The 24,723-nt window shown below is 44.1% G+C and overlaps 1 protein-coding gene across 6 annotated transcripts in view; it reads left to right on the top strand.

Moving 5' to 3' along the window:
- zfhx3b (zinc finger homeobox 3b) overlaps positions 1-24,463 on the top strand; it is a 309,986-nt gene extending 285,523 nt beyond the window's left edge. For all 6 annotated transcript variants that reach the window (XM_053864694.1, XM_053864695.1, XM_053864697.1 and 3 more), the window contains 5 exons: positions 9,550-9,677; positions 10,114-10,314; positions 12,299-12,422; positions 12,600-18,050; positions 18,270-24,463. In XM_053864694.1, the coding sequence (XP_053720669.1) occupies positions 9,550-9,677; positions 10,114-10,314; positions 12,299-12,422; positions 12,600-18,050; positions 18,270-19,993 (7,628 nt within the window). In that variant the 3' untranslated portion in view covers positions 19,994-24,463. The remainder of the gene's footprint in view (positions 1-9,549; positions 9,678-10,113; positions 10,315-12,298; positions 12,423-12,599; positions 18,051-18,269) is intronic.
- Positions 24,464-24,723: the final 260 nt, after the last annotated feature.

The following is a 24,723-nucleotide window of genomic DNA, read 5'->3' as shown; positions in this document are numbered from 1 at the left end:
TGATTTGACTCCGCACGTCTTTCCCTGAGTTTATCGCACACTTGTGGAAATCACCTGCCATTCAACTTAAATGTAATGCATTTCAAGCATAGATGAACCAAAATGATCAAGGCCCGCTTACGTCAGCAGATGTTGAGCAGGGGTGAGGAATTATATCCCTTTTGGAGCCACTTTATCTTCTGCCACTATAGTGAGGGCCCTCAAGTCAAAAGACACGAGGACAAGAGGAAAAACCTATAATAATAATAATAATAATAATAATAATAATAATAATAATAATAATAATAATAATAATTATTATTATTATTATTATTATTATTATTATTATTATTATTATTATTATCATTGTTGTTGTTGTTGTTGTTTATTTAATTGATTATTATTATTATTTATTTATTTATTATTTAATTGAATAATTGCCAATGTAAACCAAAGTATTGAAGATGTTCTTAAGTGGTGAATCTGGCGAACATTGCTATGGGTAAAACAAGTACAGAGACACTTCCTTACTTCTCAGTTTATTTAATACCTTTTTAGCATCAATGTAGTGTCCCTGTGCACCAGTCACCCAATAAGTAGCCCATGGGCCTGTTAAAAAAATATGTTTTTTCAATAATAACCATTGTATTATGCTATAATATTTCGGTTATGAATTTAATGTAATTGATGTTATGGTTCCTTTTTATGGAACTTTGGTGACCCCATGAAATATCAGTCTCATAGGTCTGATGTCAGGAGGGCGGCATAAATACAGGCGAAGGCCCTCATCTGGCCCGCGGGCCGCACTTTGCCCATCTACGAGTCTGTTACAAGCCAGTGTCATTCAAATAAAGCCTTGCATTTAGGAAGTAAAGTAGGAAAAAGAAGTGGAAGACGACCAGTGAGGTTCATTGGTGTGAGGACATGGAGACGACAGTTCTGACTGGAGGTGGATGACTTGATCTAGCATGGCGAAAGACAATACAGTGGAAGATGATGTAGCTCTGTGGAAATCTCATACACCATGGTTTCTGTTTACAGTTGTCCATCATACAGACACCTTCAATTCTGCTCTCCATCATGTGTGGAATATATATATATATATATATATATATATATATATATATGACTGAAATGTGAGTAAAGTTTAAATAAATCGTAGGCAACTAAAACCTAATACAGTATTTAATTTGAAGCAGATATGGAAGTGATGGACCACATGAGTTTTGGGTTTGGCTCTATTTTCTATGAAGGAAATGTACTTTGTTGGTCTCATACCATCAGGCAGTCGGGTCATCTGTGACTAAATACAAGGTGTTTCTGATATTAATGGCACCGAGCAGAGCCAGAGCTGGCTAGAAAGGCGCCTCTCGCTTGTCTAACTCCTTGTGTCACTGCAGGATGTTTTGATTTACACTAGTCAGGTTAAAAGCAAGAAAACAATTCAGACCTTTTGCGCACCTCCAGTTTTTTTTTTCTTACAAAGTGCAGCCAAAAAGAAAAAAGAAGAAAAAGAAAAAAAAAGAAACTTCATCACAGTGTTTGAAGCCCAGGCTTTGTAAAATGTCTTTGATATTCGAACTTCTATTTTAAATGAGGCTGAGTTGTTTGTGCTCTTTGAAAGGGCGACACTTGTCTTTGATGGAGGAAATAATGATATGCATGCCTGACTGAATATGGCTAAAAGTATGTTTTAGCACATCAAAATAAAGCACTTTAAAAAGCATTAAAATGAGCCGGCCGATTAATAATTCACCCGTACCTGTGGTGCACAGGAAGACGACTCCTCGCATTAGACTTTTTGAAAGGCATGCAATTTGATACAAGCATATTCAGTTGCTTTCCTCCCCTCTGTCAGACGCTAATCACCAAATAAGTGTGTTTCTGTGTTTCACAAAGGAAATATGTGCTTGCATATGAAAAATTCACGGCTTCCCAGCAGCTTATTAGGAATGCTTAGTTAAAAATAGCATGTGCATTAGGGAGTCGGGTCTGAGGTTCCGTTTGATGTCAGTGGAAATGTGGGTAGGTGGGTCGGGGTTGGAGGGTTCAAGGTTGTGCTGTCAGCAAAAGTCAGGCGTCTGTAGTTTAATGGCAGAGTCCAGGTTCACGCCCGCAGCTCTGATTGATGGATGCAGCATCCTCTCAAAGCCAGCGCAGGAAATCAATCTGCGTGTTGATCGTTGCTTTAATGCAATATGTTAAGACATATTAGACAAATCCTGTCTGTCGCTGGAGAGGCGCCAGGTCGCTTCTGGAACGCTTGGTTGCCCTTCGAGGCAGAGGTGGGCAGACTGCGGCACGGGGGCCACATGCAGTCCCTTGCCTCGAGTCATGAGAGCTGAGCAGAAGGACAGCTATGACTTGAATTCTGAATGGTACTCAGTTATTTCCCTCATGAGAAGTGTATTTTTATCTATATATTGTCCCTTTTATTAAATACAAAATTCCATTTTCATTTTCTTCTCCTCACCTGTCTTTTGGCTTGACGGTCCCTAACATTAGAAACAGGAAAGGATGTGGAGATGTGGTTTTCCCACCACTGCGTAAGGGGGTCTCGTCCTGCTTTTGGAATTTAGTCCTGCATGTCGCCCTCAGTAGCGACATGCTGATAGTTTGAAACTTTATTAACACAAATGTCAGTAATTACAGAATACATGTCCTACACTGTCCATTGGAAAATTCATCTGGAATTAAGCTCCTAAATCAAAAAATGATCTGCAGTTCTTGAACAAAAGAGCATCTCTTTTGAGCTACAATCCTGGTTTAAGAACCAACATGAATTACATTGTTGTTATTATTACTGTCTGAATTTAGTTCGCCACCAAAACACTTGAACTTGAGTCCTTGAACTCAAGTAAGAGGGAGTATGGTAGCGATGTTCACAGGAATATGAATCTATAGTGAATAAATAATGAATTTATTTAAATTTTGCATCATATTTACATGCACAATAGGAAACTCAAGACGATTGTTTTCACACCAAAAACCTTTATTCCAAAGCTCTCCAGAAAAATCAGTCAAAATGTTCCGACGTGGGCTGGTTTTCGGGTGCAGTAAATACATGTATACGCTTCCCCCTCTTCACAGGCTGAGCTGTTTCGAACGTCCATCACTGGAATTAGCGAAGTATTTCGTTTCGTCATTGTCATGTATCTGTTGGAACAGAGCACAATTGCTCCTTTACAAATGACACTCACTGTCAGACAGTCAGCATTAAGCAACACAGAAGAAAAGACTCCCTCCTTTTAAAAGCCACTGTCAATCTCATTTTCTCTTTTTTGTTCCCCGCCACCTCAGCATTCATTAAAGTCATTTAAAGTACATCAGAAGCCTTGATAGAAATGCATACGAATCCACTCTGACACATCTTGATAGATGCCTTCATTACTGTGATGTTTGTTTTTTATCTTAGCTATAATAAATGCACATGTTACCAACATTCAGACATATGTTAATGTCATATGCTGCCAACGCCGCTGACAACACGGAGCGCCGCGGAATTATCATATAAATAAGAAAGAAGGAATGCACCTTTTACTGTAAAGCTGTTGGCGGCTGCTGCACTTTGGTCTTCTTGCATGATAAGTTATTTAAAGGGTCATTTTTAATGCTAGACATGAAATATAAATGGGTAGCTATAAGTCTCTCTGTGCAGACGGTCCTCTGCAGGCTGTGTGGGATCCTGGGAAAGAAATGAAGAGGGAAAACGACTGCGTGATAAAAGATTTTTACAGTCATTAAAGGTTTATATTTGCTTCGTTTTAAATCAGAAATAAGCCATGCTACTAGTCCATCTGCAGAGGAAATGTGTTTGCGATTGTTTAGGTTCAAAATGTGTTCATTTAGGACACATTTAATGTAGGAATTTAATGAATCAAAAGACATAATGATAATTTCATGTATTTGTTATTACTTCCACCCACAAGGTTATGTTTTCGACAGCGCTGGTTTGTCTGTTTGTGTTCAAAAAAGTTGTGGACTGATTTGGACGACATTTTCAAACAGGCAAATGATTCATTTTTGATCCGCGTCTGGATACAGAAATGCTTTTAAATGATTCTAGAACACCAGGACATAGGACTGCTGTCACCTTCTGCACTCTGTTCTCTTATTCTTTGTCGGTTCCGTGTGCTTTAATTTGTTAACCCCCTGTAGTTTCCTTTTCCTGTGAGTCATCCAGCTTAATGGCAGCCCACAGGAAAAGGAAACTACAGGGGTTAACAAAATAAAAGCATGCAGAACAGACAAAGAATAAGAGAACAGAGTGCAAAATGTGACAACTGCTTTCATACTTGATGCTTCGTCATTGTCCGCCGACTACTGAAGCTGCTTGACGGAGGTTCGCGCTCTCCCAGTTTTGTTGTTGCGATGTGGTGCTCCTCCACTAGTGTTGTTGTTTTAGAATGTCGACTTCACAGTGGATCATGTTTGTGTTTTACAGATGAAGTTCAAAAGTGTTACAGGCATAGGAGCTGCCTTTTGCTGACCTCAACAGCGGCCTGTGAATTTTTTACGCTGCAGAATAAACAGATAAAGCGTGGAAAATCTGCAATATCTGGAAAATATTGACTAGTGTGTGTCTTAATAATCATATCTGTGTTGATGTTACTTGACAACATTTGCTTTTAACCATAATAATTAGGATGCAGTGCAGCGTCACCGTCGTCTGGGAGCCGTCGTTTTATTCACACCGAATCCTGTTCACAGTTCTCTGTATAGCAGTTTAGGTTTGTAGATTTAACGTGGTGCAACTATTGTCTCTTGATGCTTGGTTCAAATCAAATTATTCAAATTTATGGTCCTGCTTCTCCAAACGAGGAGACATTCAATGCAGTGATTTGCTGCTTTCAGAAGTCGGAGATAAGTGAAAAGCACCGGAAAAAAGAGCTGCTAAGTTGTTTACATATTCATAGCGTGTCTTCAGAGAACTTGTCATTCTTCGAATTATAATTCCCTTTGTCTTTTAAGTTAATAGGCCATAAATTGTCCTTGTTTGTGAGCCAACTTCTGAAAGCCTCCTGTTTATGGGCTTCGCAGGGAGGGTGATTCCTGCAGAGGTGAATGTCATGTGGGCTAGCTGTTTGCTGCGGGACAATTAATAACGTGTCTCCATATTTCCCATCCTTTTTTTGGCACAAAGTCAGATTATATTTAGTGATGTGTTGTGAGAGCAGAGGAAGTTGGAATATTAAGACAGTAAAGGGATGAGTGGAGGTCTGGAATCATGTCATGAACTTTGATAAATGTTAGCAAACCTTGCATTCATTACACACAGCCTGAAAAGTTCCTCCTCCTTCTCGTATTTGGGAAAACAGGGCGAGCTCCCTGCATGATCCTGCTGGCAGCTTGTCTCATGGAAGAAGTCTGAGTACCACAGTCTCCGGAATATAAGCCCTTAAACAAAAGATGTAGAAGCTTTGTGTTGCCGGTACATTACCTTTGTCCCATCAGACCATTGAAATAGCATTTTATTCACATTTATGTGCCGTTCCCGCCTGTGTGCTCTGCCTCTGCTCGTGTGTTGCCGGAGCTCTGCGTGGCAGATGTGACTGGCTGTGCAGACAAGTAGCTGTCAGAACATCACAGAGGTTTTACTCAGTCCTGATCCTCATCATCTTTTTCAGCAACTTCTGAAGTGTTTGTGGCGGTATGCAGAAATCTCTGACCTTTCTTGTGTTTTTACAAAGCTTTTTTTGTCTTTTGAAATGTAGTGGGTGTGGCTTATATTCAGGTGCACTGTGGAAGTTACGTCCAGAACAGTGACGCCGCAGCTTCCGCGCAGTATCAAGGTTTGGATCGGTGAACCCTGACCTGGCGAGGGGTTTCCGTGCTACCCAGTTGTGCTCCCGTAGTATCAGTAGGACGCCTGAGAGAGGAGTCGAAGTTTCGCTGTCTGCCTCATTGGAAGGACAATAGTATGAGAGATTATTTGGGGCAGCAGAGATGCTCTTCTTTTAAGCGTGTTTCGCTCATTCAGGTCATGCTGAGAAAAAAAGAGCTAAGCCTAAAGGCAAAGCCGCGGCCGGGATTCTGGGTCAGGAGATAATCGCAGATGCATGAGGGTCTTCTTAGTGGACGGTCATTGTCTCCCTCCCTGAGAGGGCGCGCAGGGTCAGTGCGAGTCGAGTCAAGTCAAGAGAAACTGGATGGCTTTCTCTGCTAATAGCTTCCATTTCAATTATCCCAATTTGTTTTTTGCTTCAACTTTCATGTATATGACCGTCGTAAGCAGAGGAGCGAATTCGCACTTCTTCAAGGCGTTGCTCTGATAGCTACATTTGAGTATTTAATGTGGGAAGCCTGTGTTGAATCCCCCAACATTACATCAACGCGAGCGGGTGCGCCATGTTCCACCGTTATTTAAAGTGTGACCTTAACACGGCTCTTCTTTTTCTTTGAAAGCCGCGTCTTCAAGGCAGACGACGAGGACTACAAATAAAACATCCTTATTTGCGCATCCTCCTTTTGCTTTCTGCTGCGTGTGGAACCAAGGTCTGTGGTGCGTTCGGCAAATATCAACACCACCTTCAAGGGCAAAGCAATGTTGGAGATTTCAATGTCAGATGACCAGTTGCAGTTAATTCCGTCGCTGCTGTGTCAGTCTCTTTGTCCATCCTTTTTTCTCTTGAAAGCGCAACAAGCGCCGTGATTGCTCCATAGAATGACAGCCCCGCCGCTGTTTGAGTTACACAGTTCAGCTATGAGAGGTGAGACAAGGTGCCAAAGTCCAATTCACTTACGGGACTCACCAGCACAAAAGCCTGTGGTTTACGGAAAAGGGGCATGAATTAGTAATCGCCTAATTGACTCTTAGGTTTTTCCTCGCCACTCTTGCTTTCAGCCTGACCTGCGTGTGTCTGTCAGAAGTGGTTTGGTGTGGATCCCGTCTCCGTGTCTAATGACCTGGCAGATAAGGGTCAAGGTAAAGCACATGACCCTCATTGACGTGAGAGTGGGTCTCACTGTGTTTATCTCGCCAAGTACTTAAAGAACGGACTGTTCTTCCACTGTATCCTGGAAGCTTCTATCATGATCACTCAGGAAGCTCTTAAAGTGATACGGTACTGTGGAATGCTAGAATGGTGATCACGGCGCCTTAGTTACAGCTGCTAAAGATCTAACCCTCCCATGCCTCTCAGACATCGTTTCTTCATGTCTGAGGAGGACCTCGAAACGCCGTTCAGGTCAGGTCAGATCCCTTAGAAAAAGGCTCCGCTGACAATCGACACATTTGGAACAGGCTCAAATCCGAATGAAATAAATATATCAGAATGTGTACTGTCAATAGTAGTAAGAAGAACCGTAATGCACTGCAGCAGTTGAAGCAGAGTTTAAGGAGCGATTATTTTTTCTAAATGAAATAAATGTTGATCTTGATCTGATGTTATTTTTCAGTTTCTGCCTCCCGAGTGACCATGACTTTGATACCGCAACAGTTCCATGATTTAATGTTGTGCTCATTATCTACCAGCTCTTATCACTAGCAAAGCTATGCAGCTGCAAATAAGTGAAATTAACTAGTGTAAAGTGGAGTTGGAAAGTTTAAATGGAGGCAGATAAATCATGACTGCAGCCGACCCCCAGCGCCGGGTCTCTTCCTGGTCATGGCTTCCCACCTTTGTTCCCCGGACCACTCTCATGCTCTTGCTATCTCGGTTTCACTTCCAATTCCACAATGTTTCGGTCATTTACTTCCATCACGTCTTGACATGGCAAAACAGGATACAGTAGTTGGATGTTAGTCATGGTGCTGGTTGTGGTAACGCTGCGTCGGCGAATGTGATTGATCAGATTTATGGAGTCCTAATTGGCCATGACTGAGTCTGGAAAAGCCTTCCCAGTCCTCTGTCTTCGCTCCCTCTCACACACACACACACACACACTCTCGCGTGAGCACAACTGTTTCCAGCTTCCAAGTCCCTTAGCATAAACAGCTACTTGTTTCGTGCTCGATTTGTACTAATTGCTTAAGTGAAAAATACTTCTAATCAATTACAGCACTCGAGGTTGAGAAGATGCGGCGCGTTGTGTATACTGTGTGTAAGCGCTCTTGTGTTGAAGTTTCGTAACATGATCCCATTTCATCTGGAGTGATTGGATAGCTGAAAAACTGTATTTAATTCTCTCATTTTTGTCTGTCAGTTGGTGACTGACGCCACTGTTTCTGCTCGCCTGCTTTCGTCTTGACAGGAAGCTGGCGGTTCCGTTGGGGTCTGGGCAAGGCTTCAGATTTTAATGGAATCTATTTGTTATGAGGAAACATGAATAAACATTCAATTTCATTCATTTTTGAACACTCAATGACAAGAGGGTTGTTCCGATGATTGAAAAAACAATACAACACGTCAGTAGCTGTGTATCAGCATGAAAGAAGATTCAAAAACTACAAAAATGTTGAATAAAATAAGGGAATTAAGGACAATTTCATAGAGAGAAATGAAAAAGAACTTGAATTTGAGAGCGCCATGAACACTAAAATAATGTTTAGTGTGAATGCAAATGACAATATATATACCATGTTTATATTTGTGATAACAATACTACACCCAAAGACCCCTCATTTCCAATGAGGGGTCTTAAATGAAACTGGAACTATATGTTCCCCCTATATAATGTCAAGTCTGTTCCTCAAACAAACACAGTTGGGCTTGATGAAGACAAACCAAGCAAAAGTCCAGTCTTTTCAGTCCGAACCAGCTTCATTTTTGGGACAAACTCCTCCAATCTGAACATGAAGGCCAACTGTTTTTTTTTCTTCTCCCTCTCCTGAGTGCTGCTCGGGCGAAGTAGGAGTAGAGTGAAGTGGAGTTAAGGAGGAAGAGGATGGTCGCGGACAGAGCCATGACTGAGAGGTTAATGTCAGGGAATGGGAGGCTCCTTTTGTTTAACATTCCCTTTGTTTATTGGTGGATGTGTTTAATGGGATTGAGCGTGACTGGACCCTAATAGGGCCTCCCCGACTGATCCCAGTGTCTCTGGGAGATCCAGCAGGCTTGTCCGTCCAAAGCCGGGTCCCCCACTGTGTAATCAGCTCAGCTGCCCTGGTCCTGATTGGAGCTGACGTTTTAATGTCTGAAGTGGGAGTGTGGTCAGCCCCACTTAACCTGACCCCCCCACCACCACCACCCAATCGCCCGCCTTCCCACCGATGCCCTCTGTTCCCAATTTGCCCTTCCCGGACTGTACAAATCAGGCCAAATTTAACACTTTATGGGCTTGTTAGGGCTGCGCCGGGTACTCCCTCAAGTTCGCAGGGGTCTTTTTATCCTCCATCGGCTATGAGATAGCGTCTCTCACGAGGCGACTCGCTGTGACGGGAACGAAATTATGAATCCTCTTAACATTTGTGTTCATCATTTCAAGTCAAGAGTCAAAACAAGAGATGAAAAGGCGCTCTCTGCTCCAGTAAATGCTCTGAGGATGTGGAGCTCAATGGCCAGAATAGACAATGGGTCGGACCAGACAAAGCTGGTCCGACCCATTACAAAGATTATCCGCTCCAACTTTTTAATGTTTGGAACCTGGTTGACAAATGTCTGATTCTCTTCTCTGGTTTCTGTATTTTAGGCCTCCTGGAACGGACCCAGTCTGACTCTCCGAACCCTTCGAAAAGGCCTTCCTCGCGCTCAGATTTGTCAGAGAGTCCGCTGTCCTCCAAGCGTCCCAAGACTGCAGACAAGAAGGCTGCGGAGCAGGTGAGCGGTCCGAGCCAAATGTGACTGGGGTTTAAATATTCACAAAACTTTGGGTCTGAAACTTCTTTAATTTGTCCTTCTGAACCTCTTCGTCTTTATCTAACTGAAACTTTACACCAATTAAAAATATGAATGTAAAATTGAGACTAATAACCCGAGCTCTTCTCACTGGCTTTTTCATGCCATGCTATATTTTTAAAAAATGATTTTAGCCTTCCCGCTGCAGATACACTGCTAATTGTGTATAAGGTGGAAAATCAATATAGTATTTGACAGATGAGAGCACTTTGAAGTGGATGCCAAGACTCAGCGGTGCTCAGTATTCCATACTTAGCAGTGATCAGAGGTATCTGCTGCTTCAGGGAAGGCTCACCACTCTCTCGCTCTCGAGACTCTCCTTCTAACCCGGTGCCTTCTCTGATCTTCTATCACCCAGATGTACCAGTGCCCCTACTGCAAGTTCACCAACACTGACCTGAACCGTCTGAGAATGCATGTGATGAACCAGCACTCTGTGCAGCCCATGCTGCGCTGCCCGCTCTGCCAGGACATGCTGAACAACAAGATCCACCTGCAGTTCCACCTCACACATCTACACAGTGTGGCGCCGGACTGTGTTGAAAAGCTGATAGCCACAGTAAGATTTCATTGCGTCTTACAGAATTTCTCGCACAGTTTAAATATGTTGTTTTTATAAAGCTCAATGTGGAGCGTAGCAATATACTGTAGGTTTAAATAAATCTTAAACTGGTAATAATTATTTATCAGTTAGTGAAAGATCAGTTGATAAAAGTGTAGCTGCTTCATCACTAGCCACTGCAAGAACAGAATGAATAGAATTTGTTTCAGTTTTCAATAGTGATTCCATACAATTGTTTTTTTTTAGGTGTGACACATTTTTTTCTATAATCGAGGGATGCACTGAATTGTAGATTTGAGGCAGAAGCCCAATAAAATATTAAAAGCTTGTCCAAATACCGAATAACACTGAATGTCAAATATCTGATATGGTACTTTAAAAAAAAAAAAAGTTGCATAAATAGTCAAGAACATATTAAAACATGTTTAACATACATGTTTGTCAAAGAAAGTTAGTATTTAGATGATGGAATTTTTTTGGAGGACGTTGTGTTGCCAGATTTTTGTCAGTGCAAAGCTAATTTTTCCACCGTTTTTGCACCTGTTATTTGAAAAATCCATTTATTACTTTGTGTTAAACAGTGAAAGTCATACTTCAGGCTGCTCCGCACAGTGTTTGATTTCGTCACACGTCACTATTCGTATGCTGCTATTTTTTCACTATTCGGGTTAGGGTTATATATATATTAAGGCACCATATTTTCCGTGTTTCCCTACAATAATCATATGTTAGTCAGATAATGTGGTGACTTACTCACTAACATTGAAGTAAATCATTAAATCCACCGGTAATATTGTTAAAATGTGGTGCCTTTGATCGACGTTATTTACTGATAAATCACCGGGTCATTGACCTTTTGGAGGCTGTTTATGTCCGATCAACGATGAACGCTAGCACACAGGATGGAATGGTGCGGTTTGAGCTGCGAGCTTTAAGGTCAGCCTCGTCTGTGCTCCCCACCAAAAGATACTCCCTGCTTCCTCTAGTACTCATCAAGGGGAAATAAAATTTTATCTGCTCTGTTTTCCTGTAAATCACAAAGCAAATCTTTGTTCTCCTCTCCGCTGTGACACTAAATAGCCTGCTGGACGGCCACATAGTAAACCGTTACTCTATCCACTGCCCAGCCATCTTCATCCCCCATGGAGGAGTAAATGGCACACGCATTAGTATGGGTGACAGCAATATTTATTTCTTTTATAGAGGCTGTAATATACTGAGGCGGTGGAGGATTGTGATAGAACACCCATAATGTAAGGCACATTAAAGCCAGCACCATTTTGGAATGGTTGATACAGGAGGAGGCAGTTCTTACATTCCTCATGAGTTAAGAAGCTTTTTCTTCCCAAACCTCCGGTGAATGATTTTTCCATACATGTTCTCGTGCTCTGGACAACTGAGAATAATTATGTATTCCATTCCGACCGTGCTGACACATGTTGTTTTCATTTCCAGTCAGTTTGAATCTTAACTATGACTCATTAAGTCAGGGCCCGGCTGGACCAAAGCCAATCTTGAATTTGTGTTCCAATTAAACAGATCAAATTAAAAATGACCTTGGGCTTCTCCCTTCTCTCCTTCAATCGCCTAATGAAGCAGTTGACAAGAAACAGTCCGCTCTGTTATGTCGAACATCGACTTCAGTGTCCATGTTTGTTTTCTGCATTTATATCGCAGTCGAAGAAGGAAAGAGAGTAAATAGTGGTTGTTCAGGGTGGGGCTCTGGCGATTGGACCGTTTGATGGCATGGATATTAAAGGTCTAAAAATACGCTCAAAACACTTTGTCCTGATATTAAAATGAACCCAATTAAATGACAGAAGGGCAGTGGTTTACGTCAAAGCAGGTTAATATTGACTGGTAAAGGGGAATTCTAAAGTGGCATACACAGATAGATCATTGCTCTTGAGGATTGGCAAGAGATGCAGTCATTTGTTTGTGTTAATGTCATAGTTTATGCTTGTTCCCTGTGTTTCCACAGGTCACAGCGACTGACGTGCTGCCAGCTAGCATGTTCATACCTGTATCAAGTCCGGACGCGGAGTCGCAGAGCACCCCTCTTGGCACAGCCAACGCCAATCCTGAGGAAGCCAAGAAACAAGCGGGTGGGTGTGCAGTTGTGCTCACTGTCCATTCAGATCAGTCCACTTCCAGACAATATTATTGCCCTCCACATATCTGGTCGATATATATTGTGTTAGGCATATACCTTTATCGAATGGTGCCACTTAATTCTGAGTTGCAATCCAGTGTGTTTAATTGCAACATGACTTTCCTTCCAGATGCTACAGATGCTGAGCAAGAGAAGGGGGCGTCGCTCCCCACGGACGTAGCCGAAGCACGCAAGTCACCGCTCGAAGATCAAAACTCTGAGAGGGAAGATGCAACAGGATTTCTGTGCTGGAAAAAGGGCTGTAACCAAGTCTTTAAGTCGTCCAACTCCTTGCAAATGCACTTCAACGAAGTCCACAACAAGAGGCCCCAGCTGCCTGTTTCAGATCGCCATGTGTACAAATATCGCTGCAACCAGTGCAGCTTGGCTTTTAAGACTGTGGAGAAACTGCAGCTTCATTCTCAGTATCACGTCATCCGGGCTGCCACCATGTGCTGCCTCTGTCAACGAAGCTTTAGAACACTGCAAGCCTTGAAGAAACATTTGGAAACCAGCCACCTGGAGCTCAGTGAAGCTGATATCCAGCAGCTGTATGGAGGGTTGCTGATGAACGGTGACATCATGGTCATGGGTGACCCATCGCTCAGTGAGGAGCAAGGGAGTCTTGGTGAAGATGACAAAGAAGGAGAAGAAAGTGATGCAGAGGAAAAACAAAGCCCAACAGGTAGTGACTCTGGTTCTCTGCAAGAGGATTCAGGGTCTGAACCAAAACGAGCCTTGCCCTTTAGAAAGGGCCCCAACTTTACCATGGAGAAATTTCTAGATCCATCGAGACCTTTCAAGTGCACCGTTTGCAAGGAGTCTTTCACCCAGAAGAATATACTGTTGGTTCACTATAACTCGGTGTCCCATCTACACAAGGTGAAGAGGGCTCTTCAGGAGTCTACTACTGGTCAGCCAGAGCCCACTAGCAGTCCTGACAACAAGCCGTTCAAGTGTAGCACTTGTAATGTGGCGTACAGTCAGAGCTCTACTTTGGAAATCCACATGCGCTCTGTTTTACACCAGACGAAAGCCAGGGCTGCCAAGCTTGAAGCAGCCGGAGGGATCACCTGTTCCACCAGTTCTACTGGTGTGAGTAGCGGAGGGTCCAACATCACCACTTCAACATCAAGTCCCGCTCCAGTCAGCAACTCAACCACGAGCTCCATGAACCATAATTCATCAGGGTCTCAAGCATCCCAGAATGTTATCGGGGGAAACCATGTTGCTCAGACACACAACGCTGAAAACCTGGGTGGGTCAACTGTCACCCGTCATCCTTCCCCGTGTGATAACCACGAATTAAAAAAGTCCAAATATGCTGATTTGCTTTCTGCAAGGGGCCAACAGCAGCAGCTTCAACAACAACAGCAGCTTGCCCAGGCACAGGCGCAGGCGCAGCTCCAACAAGAACTCCAGCAACAGGCTGCTCTCCTGCAGTCGCAGTTGTTCAACCCAGCTCTTTTGCAGCATTTTCCCATGACAACAGATGCACTTCTCCCCCTGCAACAGCAGCAGTTGTTATTTCCTTTCTACATCCCTGGAGCGGAGTTTCAGCTAAATCCTGAGATCAGCATTGCCAATTCAGCACTTGGCCTCGGAGGTTCCTCCACCTCCTCACTGTTGGAGGATCTCAAAAGCTCAGCCCAGCAAGCCCAACAGAGCTGCTTGCAGCAGCAACTGATGCACCATCACCTTCAGCAGCAGCAGCAACAGGCTCATTCACAAGCTCAGGGGCAAATGGCATTGTTGCAGCAGAGTGCATCCTTAATGCACCAGGTGGACAAAAAGCAGAGGCCTCCCTCCACAAATAATGACAAGGAACGAGAGAAGGACACTGCCGACAAACATGAGGATTATGGAAACAGAGATTCGGCCGACATCAAGCCCAAAGACAAAGAAATTCTCGCTTTGAACTTTAACCAAGACACATCAGGCCTGCCTCCACCGAGGATCGCCTCTGATGCTCGTGGAAACGCAACTAAAGCTCTCTTGGAGAATTTTGGGTTCGAGTTGGTGATCCAGTATAACGAGAACAAGCAGAAAGCCCAGAAAAAGATAGCTGGGCCAGTAGGATCGACAGGTCCAGGCGGCATAACAAGAGTGGTGGACCCTATTGAGGGATTGGAGAAACTGGAGTGTGAGGCCTGTGGCAAGTTGTTTTCCAACATACTGATTTTAAAGAGTCACCAGGAGCACATTCACCAGGCTTTCTTCCCGTTCCGATCTCTTGAGAGGTTTGCCAAGGAATACCGAGAGCATTATGATAAACTCTATCCATTGAGGCCCCCAACACCAGAGGCTGCGCCAGCTCCTCAACCTCCTCCCCCACCACCACCTCCTCCTCCACCCCAAAGAGCTCCAACGCCAAATATCCCCGTCTCGGCTGCTTCGCTCACCCCCCCAACCGTACCCACACCGCAGCCCCCAGTTTCAATCACACAAATTCCAATGCCAATGGATCTCCCACTTTTCCCGCCTCTAATGATGCAGCCAATGTCTCTCCAGTCTTTGCCGACCCAGTTGCCTCCCCAGCTTCCATCCGTCGATACAGGCCTGGCATCCGACTTGGCGCAACTCTATCAACAGCAGCTTACACCGGCTATGCTTCAGCAGCAGCAGAACAAGAGACCAAGGACACGAATTACGGACGAGCAACTTCGAGTACTAAGACAGTACTTTGATATTAACAACTCTCCAAATGAGGACCAGATCAAAGAGATGGCAGACAAGTCGGGACTGCAGCAAAAAGTCATCAAGCACTGGTTTAGAAATACCCTCTTCAAGGAGCGACAGCGGAACAAAGACTCCCCATACAACTTCAATAATCCACCAACGACAACCCTGGAGGACACAAAGGTTGACTCGAAACCTCCTTCTCCTGAACCCCAGAAGCCGGATTACTATGGGAGTAAAAGGTCTTCCAGAACTCGCTTCACCGACTATCAGCTAAGGGTCCTTCAAGATTTCTTTGATGCCAACGCATACCCGAAAGATGATGAATTTGAACAACTTTCAAACCTCCTGAGTCTCCCCACCCGGGTCATCGTCGTATGGTTTCAAAATGCCCGTCAGAAGGCCAGGAAAAACTATGAAAACCAAGGGGATGGGTGTAAAGACGGAGATAGACGAGAGTTGTCCAATGACAGGTATATACGTACTTCAAATCTGAACTACCAGTGCAAGAAATGTAGTCTTGTTTTCCAACGCATATTTGATCTAATTAAACACCAAAAAAAGCTCTGTTACAAGGATGAAGATGAGGATGGACAATATGATAGCCAAAATGAGGATTCTCTGGATCTCTCCCATGAATGTTACGCTCCCTCTGGGTCTTCATGTCACACTCCAATGCCCTCCTCCTCGAGTCTTTGCCCGCTGCCACCCTCAACGTCTGCATTTTCTCACCACCCGTCCAACGAAAAAGAGGAAGCTTCTCCGGCTTCGACTTCCAATCTTTGTGATGAGAAACCCAAGGATCTTACCGATGAAGCACGTGAGACCCTGCCCACAATCAAGCAGGAAATCATGCATCAAACCCAATCTGAGGCGCAGCACCATCGACCACAGAAAGAGGAGAAGACCCCAAATGCCTCAAAAGCCTTTAAACATTCGTCCTTCTCACAACAACAGCAGTGTGGTTCGGCGGCCTCTCAGACAAGCCAGGCTCCATCTCAAAGTTCCCATCTGGGTCTAAATCCACACCTGACCACTGGTGCACAGCAGCTGACTCAGCAGATGATACCCTACCAGTGTGAGCAGTGCAAGATAGCGTTCCCCTCCTTTGAGCACTGGCAAGAACACCAACAGTTGCACTTCCTCTCTGTGCAAAATCAGTTCATCCACCCTCAGTTCCTGGACCGTGCCATTGATATGCCTTTCATGCTTTTTGACCCCAGCAATCCCCTTCTGGCAGGTCAGCTACTGTCCGGGGCCATGTCACAGATTCCCAGCAGCTCTGCCACCTCACCTTCCACCCCCACGTCAACCATGAACTCCCTGAAGAGAAAATTAGAAGATAAAGCGGGCACTAGTCCGGGAGAGAACGACAGCACAAACAGTGGAGAGGAGCCGCAGCGAGACAAAAGACTGAGAACCACTATCACGCCTGAGCAGCTTGAGATTCTCTATCAGAAGTATTTATTAGATTCAAATCCAACTCGTAAAATGCTGGATCACATTGCTCATGAAGTTGGTCTGAAAAAAAGAGTGGTTCAAGTTTGGTTTCAAAACACCAGGGCACGGGAAAGGAAAGGCCAGTTCAGGGCTGTCGGGCCTGCACAAGCCCATCGCAGGTGTCCCTTTTGCCGGGCTCTCTTCAAGGCAAAGACAGCTCTCGAGGCCCACATCCGCTCCAGGCACTGGCATGAAGCGAAACGCGCCGGATATAACCTGGCCCTCTCTGGCATGCTGCCCGAACAGGAGGGGATGCAAATAAAAATGGACGGTATGGAAGCATCGAGCTACTCCCAACTGGCCCCATCAAATAGTGACGGACAAAGCTCCTCCACCTCTCCAGTGAATCGAGGCCTGGATTTGTCCCCTCGCGCTCTGCTGAGCCCGTCATCGATAAAAGTTGAGGGCATGGAAGATTATGAGAATGCGGGCATGTCTTCAGTGAGCCTTAGTTTTGATCAGAACAAGCTGGATAACGATGACTGCTCCTCTGTAAACACGGCCATCACGGACACGACCACGGGTGATGAAGCTAATGCAGATAATGACAGTGCTGACGTCAAGCACAGCCAAACTGGTGGCGATTACCTGTCGAAGACTGGGGTAAATATCCCCATGCTTGAAAATGAAGACCAGCTGTCGTCAGGGTTAGTCAGCCCTGCCACAAGCTATTATACGAAGGACTACGATAACGAACACATCATTGACCACAGTGAAACATCCAGCCTGGCTGATCCCTGCTCCCCAAGCCCTGGAGCGTCAGGCACCAGAAGCATCGACAGCGGAGATCGACCCGGCCAAAAACGCTTTCGAACCCAGATGACTAACCTGCAGCTGAAAGTGTTGAAGTCTTGTTTCAATGACTACAGGACCCCGACAATGCTGGAGTGTGAGGTACTTGGCAATGACATCGGGCTTCCTAAAAGAGTGGTTCAGGTGTGGTTTCAGAACGCCCGTGCGAAGGAGAAGAAAGCAAAGCTCAACATGGCCAAGCACTTTGGAATCAACCAAACATCCTACGAGGGCCCGAAGACTGAATGCACTTTGTGTGGCGTCAAGTACAGCGCTCGGCTCTCTGTCCGCGACCATATATTCTCCCAGCAGCACATCTCCAAGGTGAAGGATACTATTGGCAGCCAGATAGATAAGGAAAAGGAGTACTTTGACCCCGCCACTGTTCGCCAACTTATGGCTCAGCAAGAAATGGACCGCATCAAGAAAGCCAATGAAGTTTTGGGATTGGCACAGCAGCAAGCCATGCAGCAGCAGGGGATGTTCGATAACCCCGCTATGCAGGCCCTAAATCTTCAGTCTGCCTATCCAAATCTGCAAGGCATCCCGCCTGTTCTTTTGCCTGGTGTTGGAAGCCCCTCTGTCTCCAGCTTTAACTCATCTAATTCAGGTAGGATTGATGATTTTATTGGTATTCATTTTAAAGTGACTCGAACTAGAAATATGTATGTACAGATGAATGGGGCTTATTAGTTACTCACCAGGAAGCGTGCAAGTTGTTAGGCTTAGGTCTTTTGTTTGCATGTACTGTTTTCTGTTATATTTCCTCTGAGCTTTGAGGATTATTTAACCTTTTTTTGCCTGTTTCTCTCCAAAAAAAACCATCCAGCTTTAACTCCTCCGAAACCTCAAAACCTCCTGAACATGCCCGGTGCCGGCGTTCCCTCACCTAGCCTACCAACATCTGGCTTGTCCAACAAGCCCCACTCCTCATCGTCTCTTGCCTCATCGAGCCCAGCCCAGACGACTACATCTGCTGCCCCGTCGAACACCACTACCACTTCCAACTGCACTTCTTCAACCACACAGTCCAGTTCCCGACCTGAAGCACCCAAAGACCGCGAAGCGGAAAGGCTGAGAGAGAAGGAGAAGAGCAAGGAAAACGCAGAGAAGCCTCCGGCCCCTTCATCGACGGGAAGTACCCCTGCTCCTTCCACCTCCGCTGCCAGCGCCAAGAAAGAAAAGCCAGACACAGCTGTACCTGCCACGTCTATGCCTACACCTGGTATGGAGTACGTCGTGGACCCGGCCCAACTCCAGGCCCTGCAAGCAGCTTTGGCATCGGACCCGTCGGCGCTGTTAACAAACCAGTTCTTGCCCTACTTTATGCCTGGGTTCTCCCCGTATTACACTCCCCAGATTCCTGGTGCACTTCAAGGGGGGTATCTGCAGCCAATGTATGGTATGGAAAGTCTCTTTCCATATAATCCAGCGTTGTCCCAAGCACTGATGGGCTTGTCTCCGGGGTCCCTGCTGCAGCACTACCAGCAATATCAGCAGAGTCTGCAGGAAGCACTCCAGCAGCAGCAGCGGCAGCTTCAGCAGATTCAGCAACCCAAGACAAGCCAAACCCAAGTCTCCCCCCAAAACCAGAGGGATCGCAAGGAATCTGCCAAAGACCAAGTGAAAACTGAGGAGAAGAAGGACGGTCCCCACAATGAACCCACCATGTCCTCCTCTTCTCATAGCATAGCAGCATCCGAGCAGACTGACAGTGATGACAAAGCTGTGGACTTGCATTTCAATCAATTCATCGTCCCCAAGGTGCAGTACAAGTTGGCGTGCCGCAAATGTCAAGCGACTTTTACCAAGGAGGACGCGGCCATTTCGCATCTGAAATCCACCTGCTGCTTTGGCCAACCCGTGGCAAATCTGCAAGAGATGCTGCTGCGCGTCCCCAGCGGCGCAGGTGCTGGAAGTCTCTACGACTGCCTGGCTTGTGAAACGACGCTGGATGGGGAGAAAGCACTCAGTCAACACCTGGAGTCGGCATTGCACAAACATAGAACAATCAAGCGATCCGCCAGAAATGCCAAAGAGCACGCGACTAGTTTATTACCTCACTCTTCAGCCTGCTTCCCCGATCCTAACACCGCATCTACCTCGCAGTCTGCCACTCATCCCATCAGCAGCCCATCTCCCCAGCCGACAACTTCAGCCACCATGCCATCCTCTGCGACGTCCTCGTCAGTGTGCTCCTCTTCCTCCACGCCACAGAACACCACAGCTGCCGGCACTCCCTGGCCCCAGGCCCCTTTCTCCAGAGCTTTAGCTGGGAAGCCCAACATCAGTCCATCCTCTTCTTCCTCCTCCGCGTTTCCTCCAGTGTCCTCACCTTCAACGGTTACCTCAAGTTCATTGAGCACCTCAGGAGTTCAAACCTCGATACCAACAGACGTCTTTACTGACGAGTCTGACTCTGACAGCAGTCTCAAGTCAGCAGACAGGCTGGGCAGAACGGCAGAGGAGCCACAGCAGCCTGGCTTTGTCAAAGACAGTAGTAGTTGTAGTAGTAAACTTGCTAGTGTAGAAATAGACTCCATCAGATTGTAAAAGAGCTTTCAGTGATGGACAATATTTAAAAATAAAAATTGAAAAAAAAGACAAAAAAATCACAAATGGAAAAAAAAACCACACAAAAAGCAGCGATGTTAAAAATACAGTAAAGGTATACAAAACCAATTTCAGAAAAAAAAAATGTGTAAAGACTAACTGCAATTCCAAAGCTTGTAACCAAAAATTTCAATGTTAGTGGATTGTTTTCCCATATCAACATGCTGGTTTTCATTTCACCCCCTTGTTTGTTTCGTCCAATTGAAACGTGTGTATAAACAGAGTGGGTTTCCTGCAAATATGATTTGGACGTTGGTGGAGGAGAGCTGTACTGTGAGGCGATGAATTCCCTCCAAGTCCCCTTTGAAGAAAAATGAGTCGATATCCCTCCGACCTTTTGTTTGAGAAGAATCTTCTTACTAGCACAGTCACACAAAGCCAGTATGTACTGTATGGGAGAATAGTCTAGTCAAGCATTCAGATACCAATGGCTTGTAAAAGTAAAGGAATGATGTAATATCTATTTTATTCTCAGGTCAACAGGTCACTGTTTTTTTTTTCTGTTGCAGAAATTCATGTTTTAAACATTTGTTTTTGAGCAGGACAGTTTTATTTCCGGATGTGAAATTGTTCCAATTCTAAATGGGCATTCGCGTGAATTATCAGCTTTGACTTTGGCGGTCCGAACGGTGCAAACACAGTCCAATTTGACCCAGACAGCAGCGAGCATTGCAGGCGAAAGAAGTGAGAGGGGAATCCAACCTTCTGTATTTATAATAGATATGAAATGACTTTGGTGTTGGGTAGACTGTTGCATTGGAAATGGCTTTACACGAGATGAAAAAAGAAAATGTACATTTAGCTTTTGTCTTGTCTACGGTTGAGACACCTCATGTGATTTTGTCGAGGTCATTCCAATTAGACTAGAACACGGGCGAGTAATTTATCTAAATTTTATGTCTCTTGTTCTCAACGTGTTGGGAAACTCTTATCCAAATGCCCCTCCTGAAAACGCAGGATCGTCTTTATTAACTATTTAATCCTTTATTTTTATTCGATTTGGTTGATATGAAATCAAACAGATCAAAAATGAAATAATGACGTTTTAATTTTATTGACGTTTGTTCTACCTTTGTGCACTTATCACTGTCTGACTACGTTTTCTCACTTTACTAGTTTGTTCGCACTTACGTTCGCACACCTCCTGTGTTTGTAGATATGTACACTACGAAGCAGGCGTGTTGTTCTTCACATGACGTGGCTACAGTCTTTTTTTTTTTTTTTTTTTTTCATTTTGACGTTGCTGTAAATGAAAATGAAAAAGAATACTAATAATTCTCACGCTTTAAGACGAAAAGAAAATCCAAAGACGAAACGCTTTCACCATTGGTGCATAAAAACGACAAAAGAGGCTTCTTTATACTTGAGGATTTGTTGCTGTTTTTAAGAGGAGAAGATTTAAAAGATAAAGGAGTACGCATCAGAGTTGCCGACTTTGCTTCTTTGCGAGCATCATGGTGGCTTTTTTACGTCAATACCAAAAACCAAAAAGGGCCCTCGTCCTTGCATTGTGGAGTAGCACCGTTACAGAGCCATTGCAGTTTGTAAGATAGAGGTATAAATCTTTCTTTGACTTCACATCCATTTTTAAAAACAAAACGAAAAAGAAAATGTGTGAGGTCTGGACTTCAAGACGTACGTTTTGCTGCTAATGTAGAATTTTTAATAAAATAAAAATGAAAAAAAAAAAAGAAATAAACCTAGATGCATGCTCTTTTTGCTTTTTGGCTTAGCTTTAACTAAAACAGACAATAAACCAATTTCTTGCCTCTGCAACACCTGTTTTTTTGTTTTTTTTTCTTGTTGCGAAAACGGAACTTTGAAGACTGTGAATATATAAATATATATATCTTATGTTCCAAAGGACGTTTTACTGATCTTTTTGAACAGACCAATGTTTTAAGCCAATGACGTTTGTAAAGAGCAGTGCATTCCAAATATCATTTTTCTTAAGCAAGGACTGATCTTTTTTCCTTTCTATTTGACTTATATTCATTGTTAAAAAATCTATTTTTCTTATTTTAAAGTAAATGGAAACATTTCGATCGTTAAACGATGTGGCATCCGTGTCTCGTTCGTGCGCCGGATTGGAGCGTTGCTGAATAGTCCTGCGTTCAGTCGCCGTTCACTCATGAAGCAAGTCATAGAGGTAACCAAAAATGTATATAGTACACCGGTACTGATGCGTCTCATAGGTTTAGTAACTTAGTCTCAGAGGGAAAACAATGGCTTTTGAACGGAGGAGGTGCTTCCTGACTAATCCACCAGTGACTGCGTGTACGCAGGGGGCGACACCTCCACACCTGAGGGACATCTTCATTCCAAAGCATTATATCTGGTAGGAAGGAGGATTCTTGAAGGTGTCCCTTCACCCAAAACAGCCTGGAAGTCCAAAGAAGTAACTTCATCTGAATGCAATGGAAGTGCAACACCACCCCACTCTGCAACACTCTCGCGAAAACCTAACTTAAGTTTCATTTGCCCGCAACTACCTACAAGCTAATCTGGAAAAAGATTTGAGGTCAATGAAAAACACGCTACTTTCCAAAAGTCTCGAAGAAAAAAAAGTGTCATGTAATTAATATTATTTTTTAAGTTATATCCGTCAAATTATAATTTTAATATGCCGTATATTTTATTTTGTTATTATTTGTTCCCAATTCTATATATATATATATGTATAATTTTTTTTTCAATCATGAATGAGCTTTAAATTTGGGTTTCTGATATCAATGAGCAAAAACGAAACTCGGTCCCGGCCACTTTACGGTGTGATAATGGTTTCTATTTAATGAGTGTCTCCATTATTTTATGTTCTCTCCCATGTGTAACCGTTCCTGGGCTCTGCTGCTGCAGCGTCAGCGGCACAGCCAGCCAGCATGGACTGTGAGTGACTTTGTATGTTTGTGTGTCTGTTCTATCCTGTAAGAGCCAGCATCAAATGATTTGTTTTCTATTTGCCTTTTTGTACATTACACACCAAAACCAAACTGAACCACGAGGCTGGAGTGTGAGCAATGTTCTGACGTGCGACGGCGCCGAAGCAGTTCTTAATCCATGAATGTGGCGAAGCTGTGTGCGGTCCAAACAAGCCAACAATTAAAGTTGTGTCCCATTCAATTGTCTATTTTATTGTGACACTATTGTAGATATCTGAATCTGCCCGCTGTTTTATTCGACTTTTACCTGGAGAGTGAGATGGAACAAGGTTTTTGCTGAGGTCATCTTTTCACCCACTGTGAAAACTATTGTGTACCTGTATACAGATATAGATATATTTAAAGTAAGACATCTCTTTTTTTTTCCCTTCCTTTCTGCAATGAAGAAATGAATAGCAAATGACTGTGGAAAGCTTTGGAGATATTAGCAGGATGCGAGAGGCTGTGGGCGCACCACAACTGGCGATGGGAGCCAGGCACAGGCTCAAAACAGCTTTAAACTCCCCCACCCTCACCCCCACCCCCACCCCCTAGTGGATAACTGAGGTTTCTGCAAAGGCAATGAACTCTGGATCCAATGGACACAAGTGTGACTCTGAAACTCAAGCGGCTCCAGCAGCCTCTTTCTACCTTCTGTCTGTCTCTTTCGTTCCTTCCGATCTGCCTCTGCTTCTGCTCTTTGATGGACCGTTTTCCACATTTCAGGACAGGATGGACAGAAACGCTTGCTTATCTCACACCTCCCTGTTCACGTTGCTACCTGTTTCATTTTCTGACGCTCGTCTCTGCTGGACAAGCGAAGCTTTCCAGCCAGACGGCGTCTCACTCCTCTCTCTCTCTCTGTGGATGATGTAATCTAGGAATAACAATAAAACCAACAGAGAGGGGGCGGGTCCTTCTTGGAGAGACGGTGAAACACTGAGAAAAAAAAGCGCATTAACCAAAATTAAACAACCAAACTAACAACCAAACAACCGTTGGCTCCCACTTTAAAGATGAACTTTTACGTGGAGCCCTGTTTCTTTTGTGACTTCTGGTGCCACAAAGTTTTTTTATGCTTTTAGGATCTTTTTTTTTTTTTTTTTTCCTTGACTTTCTCCTCCTTCGAGCCTCATAAGCATGGCTCTGTGGCTCCTGTCAGCCCACCCGAGGGTAGAAAAAAACAGCCTTGCAATGTACAAAAAAGAGCAAGTTAAACCAAAAATGTTGTTCTTGATGTCTTTTCTATACTGTAGTCTTGTTAGCTTTTTTGTTACTGTAATTATATGATGAAGAGTTCCAAACTGTACCAAATGACATGGAAACTAACACACATACAACCACATGGAACTTCAGACTTTTAAAGAAACTTTTGTCACACAACCTTGTTGTCCTAGTTAAGTTGATTGTAGATGGTAATTGAATATACTCCTTTGAAAATATTTCACCAAGTATGTTTCTTGCTCATTGTGATACATTAAAAAAGTATGAGCATAAACCTCACCTGCTTGGGCCTATTTGTGTTTCTGCTGCCAACTTTGTGAATGCATCAAACCACTGCCGTTCATCTGTCTGTTTCCTCGCACCAGTCCTGCAGGAGGCGGAAGCGTCCTGATCCATAAAGACGAGTCCAGTATGGCGTCGTCAAATAAACTATAATAAATACTCGACGGAACCTTTGAATGAGGCGACATGTCCCGGCCAGGATTCAATCCCGTCCCTCTTTTCATCCTTCTTATTGGCCTAAACTTC

Source organism: Synchiropus splendidus, chromosome 5 (assembly GCF_027744825.2).
Source record: "Synchiropus splendidus isolate RoL2022-P1 chromosome 5, RoL_Sspl_1.0, whole genome shotgun sequence".
Taxonomy (NCBI): domain Eukaryota; kingdom Metazoa; phylum Chordata; class Actinopteri; order Syngnathiformes; family Callionymidae; genus Synchiropus; species Synchiropus splendidus.
Note: the sequence above shows the minus strand (reverse complement) of the source record. Positions and strands in the feature narration are given on the sequence as shown.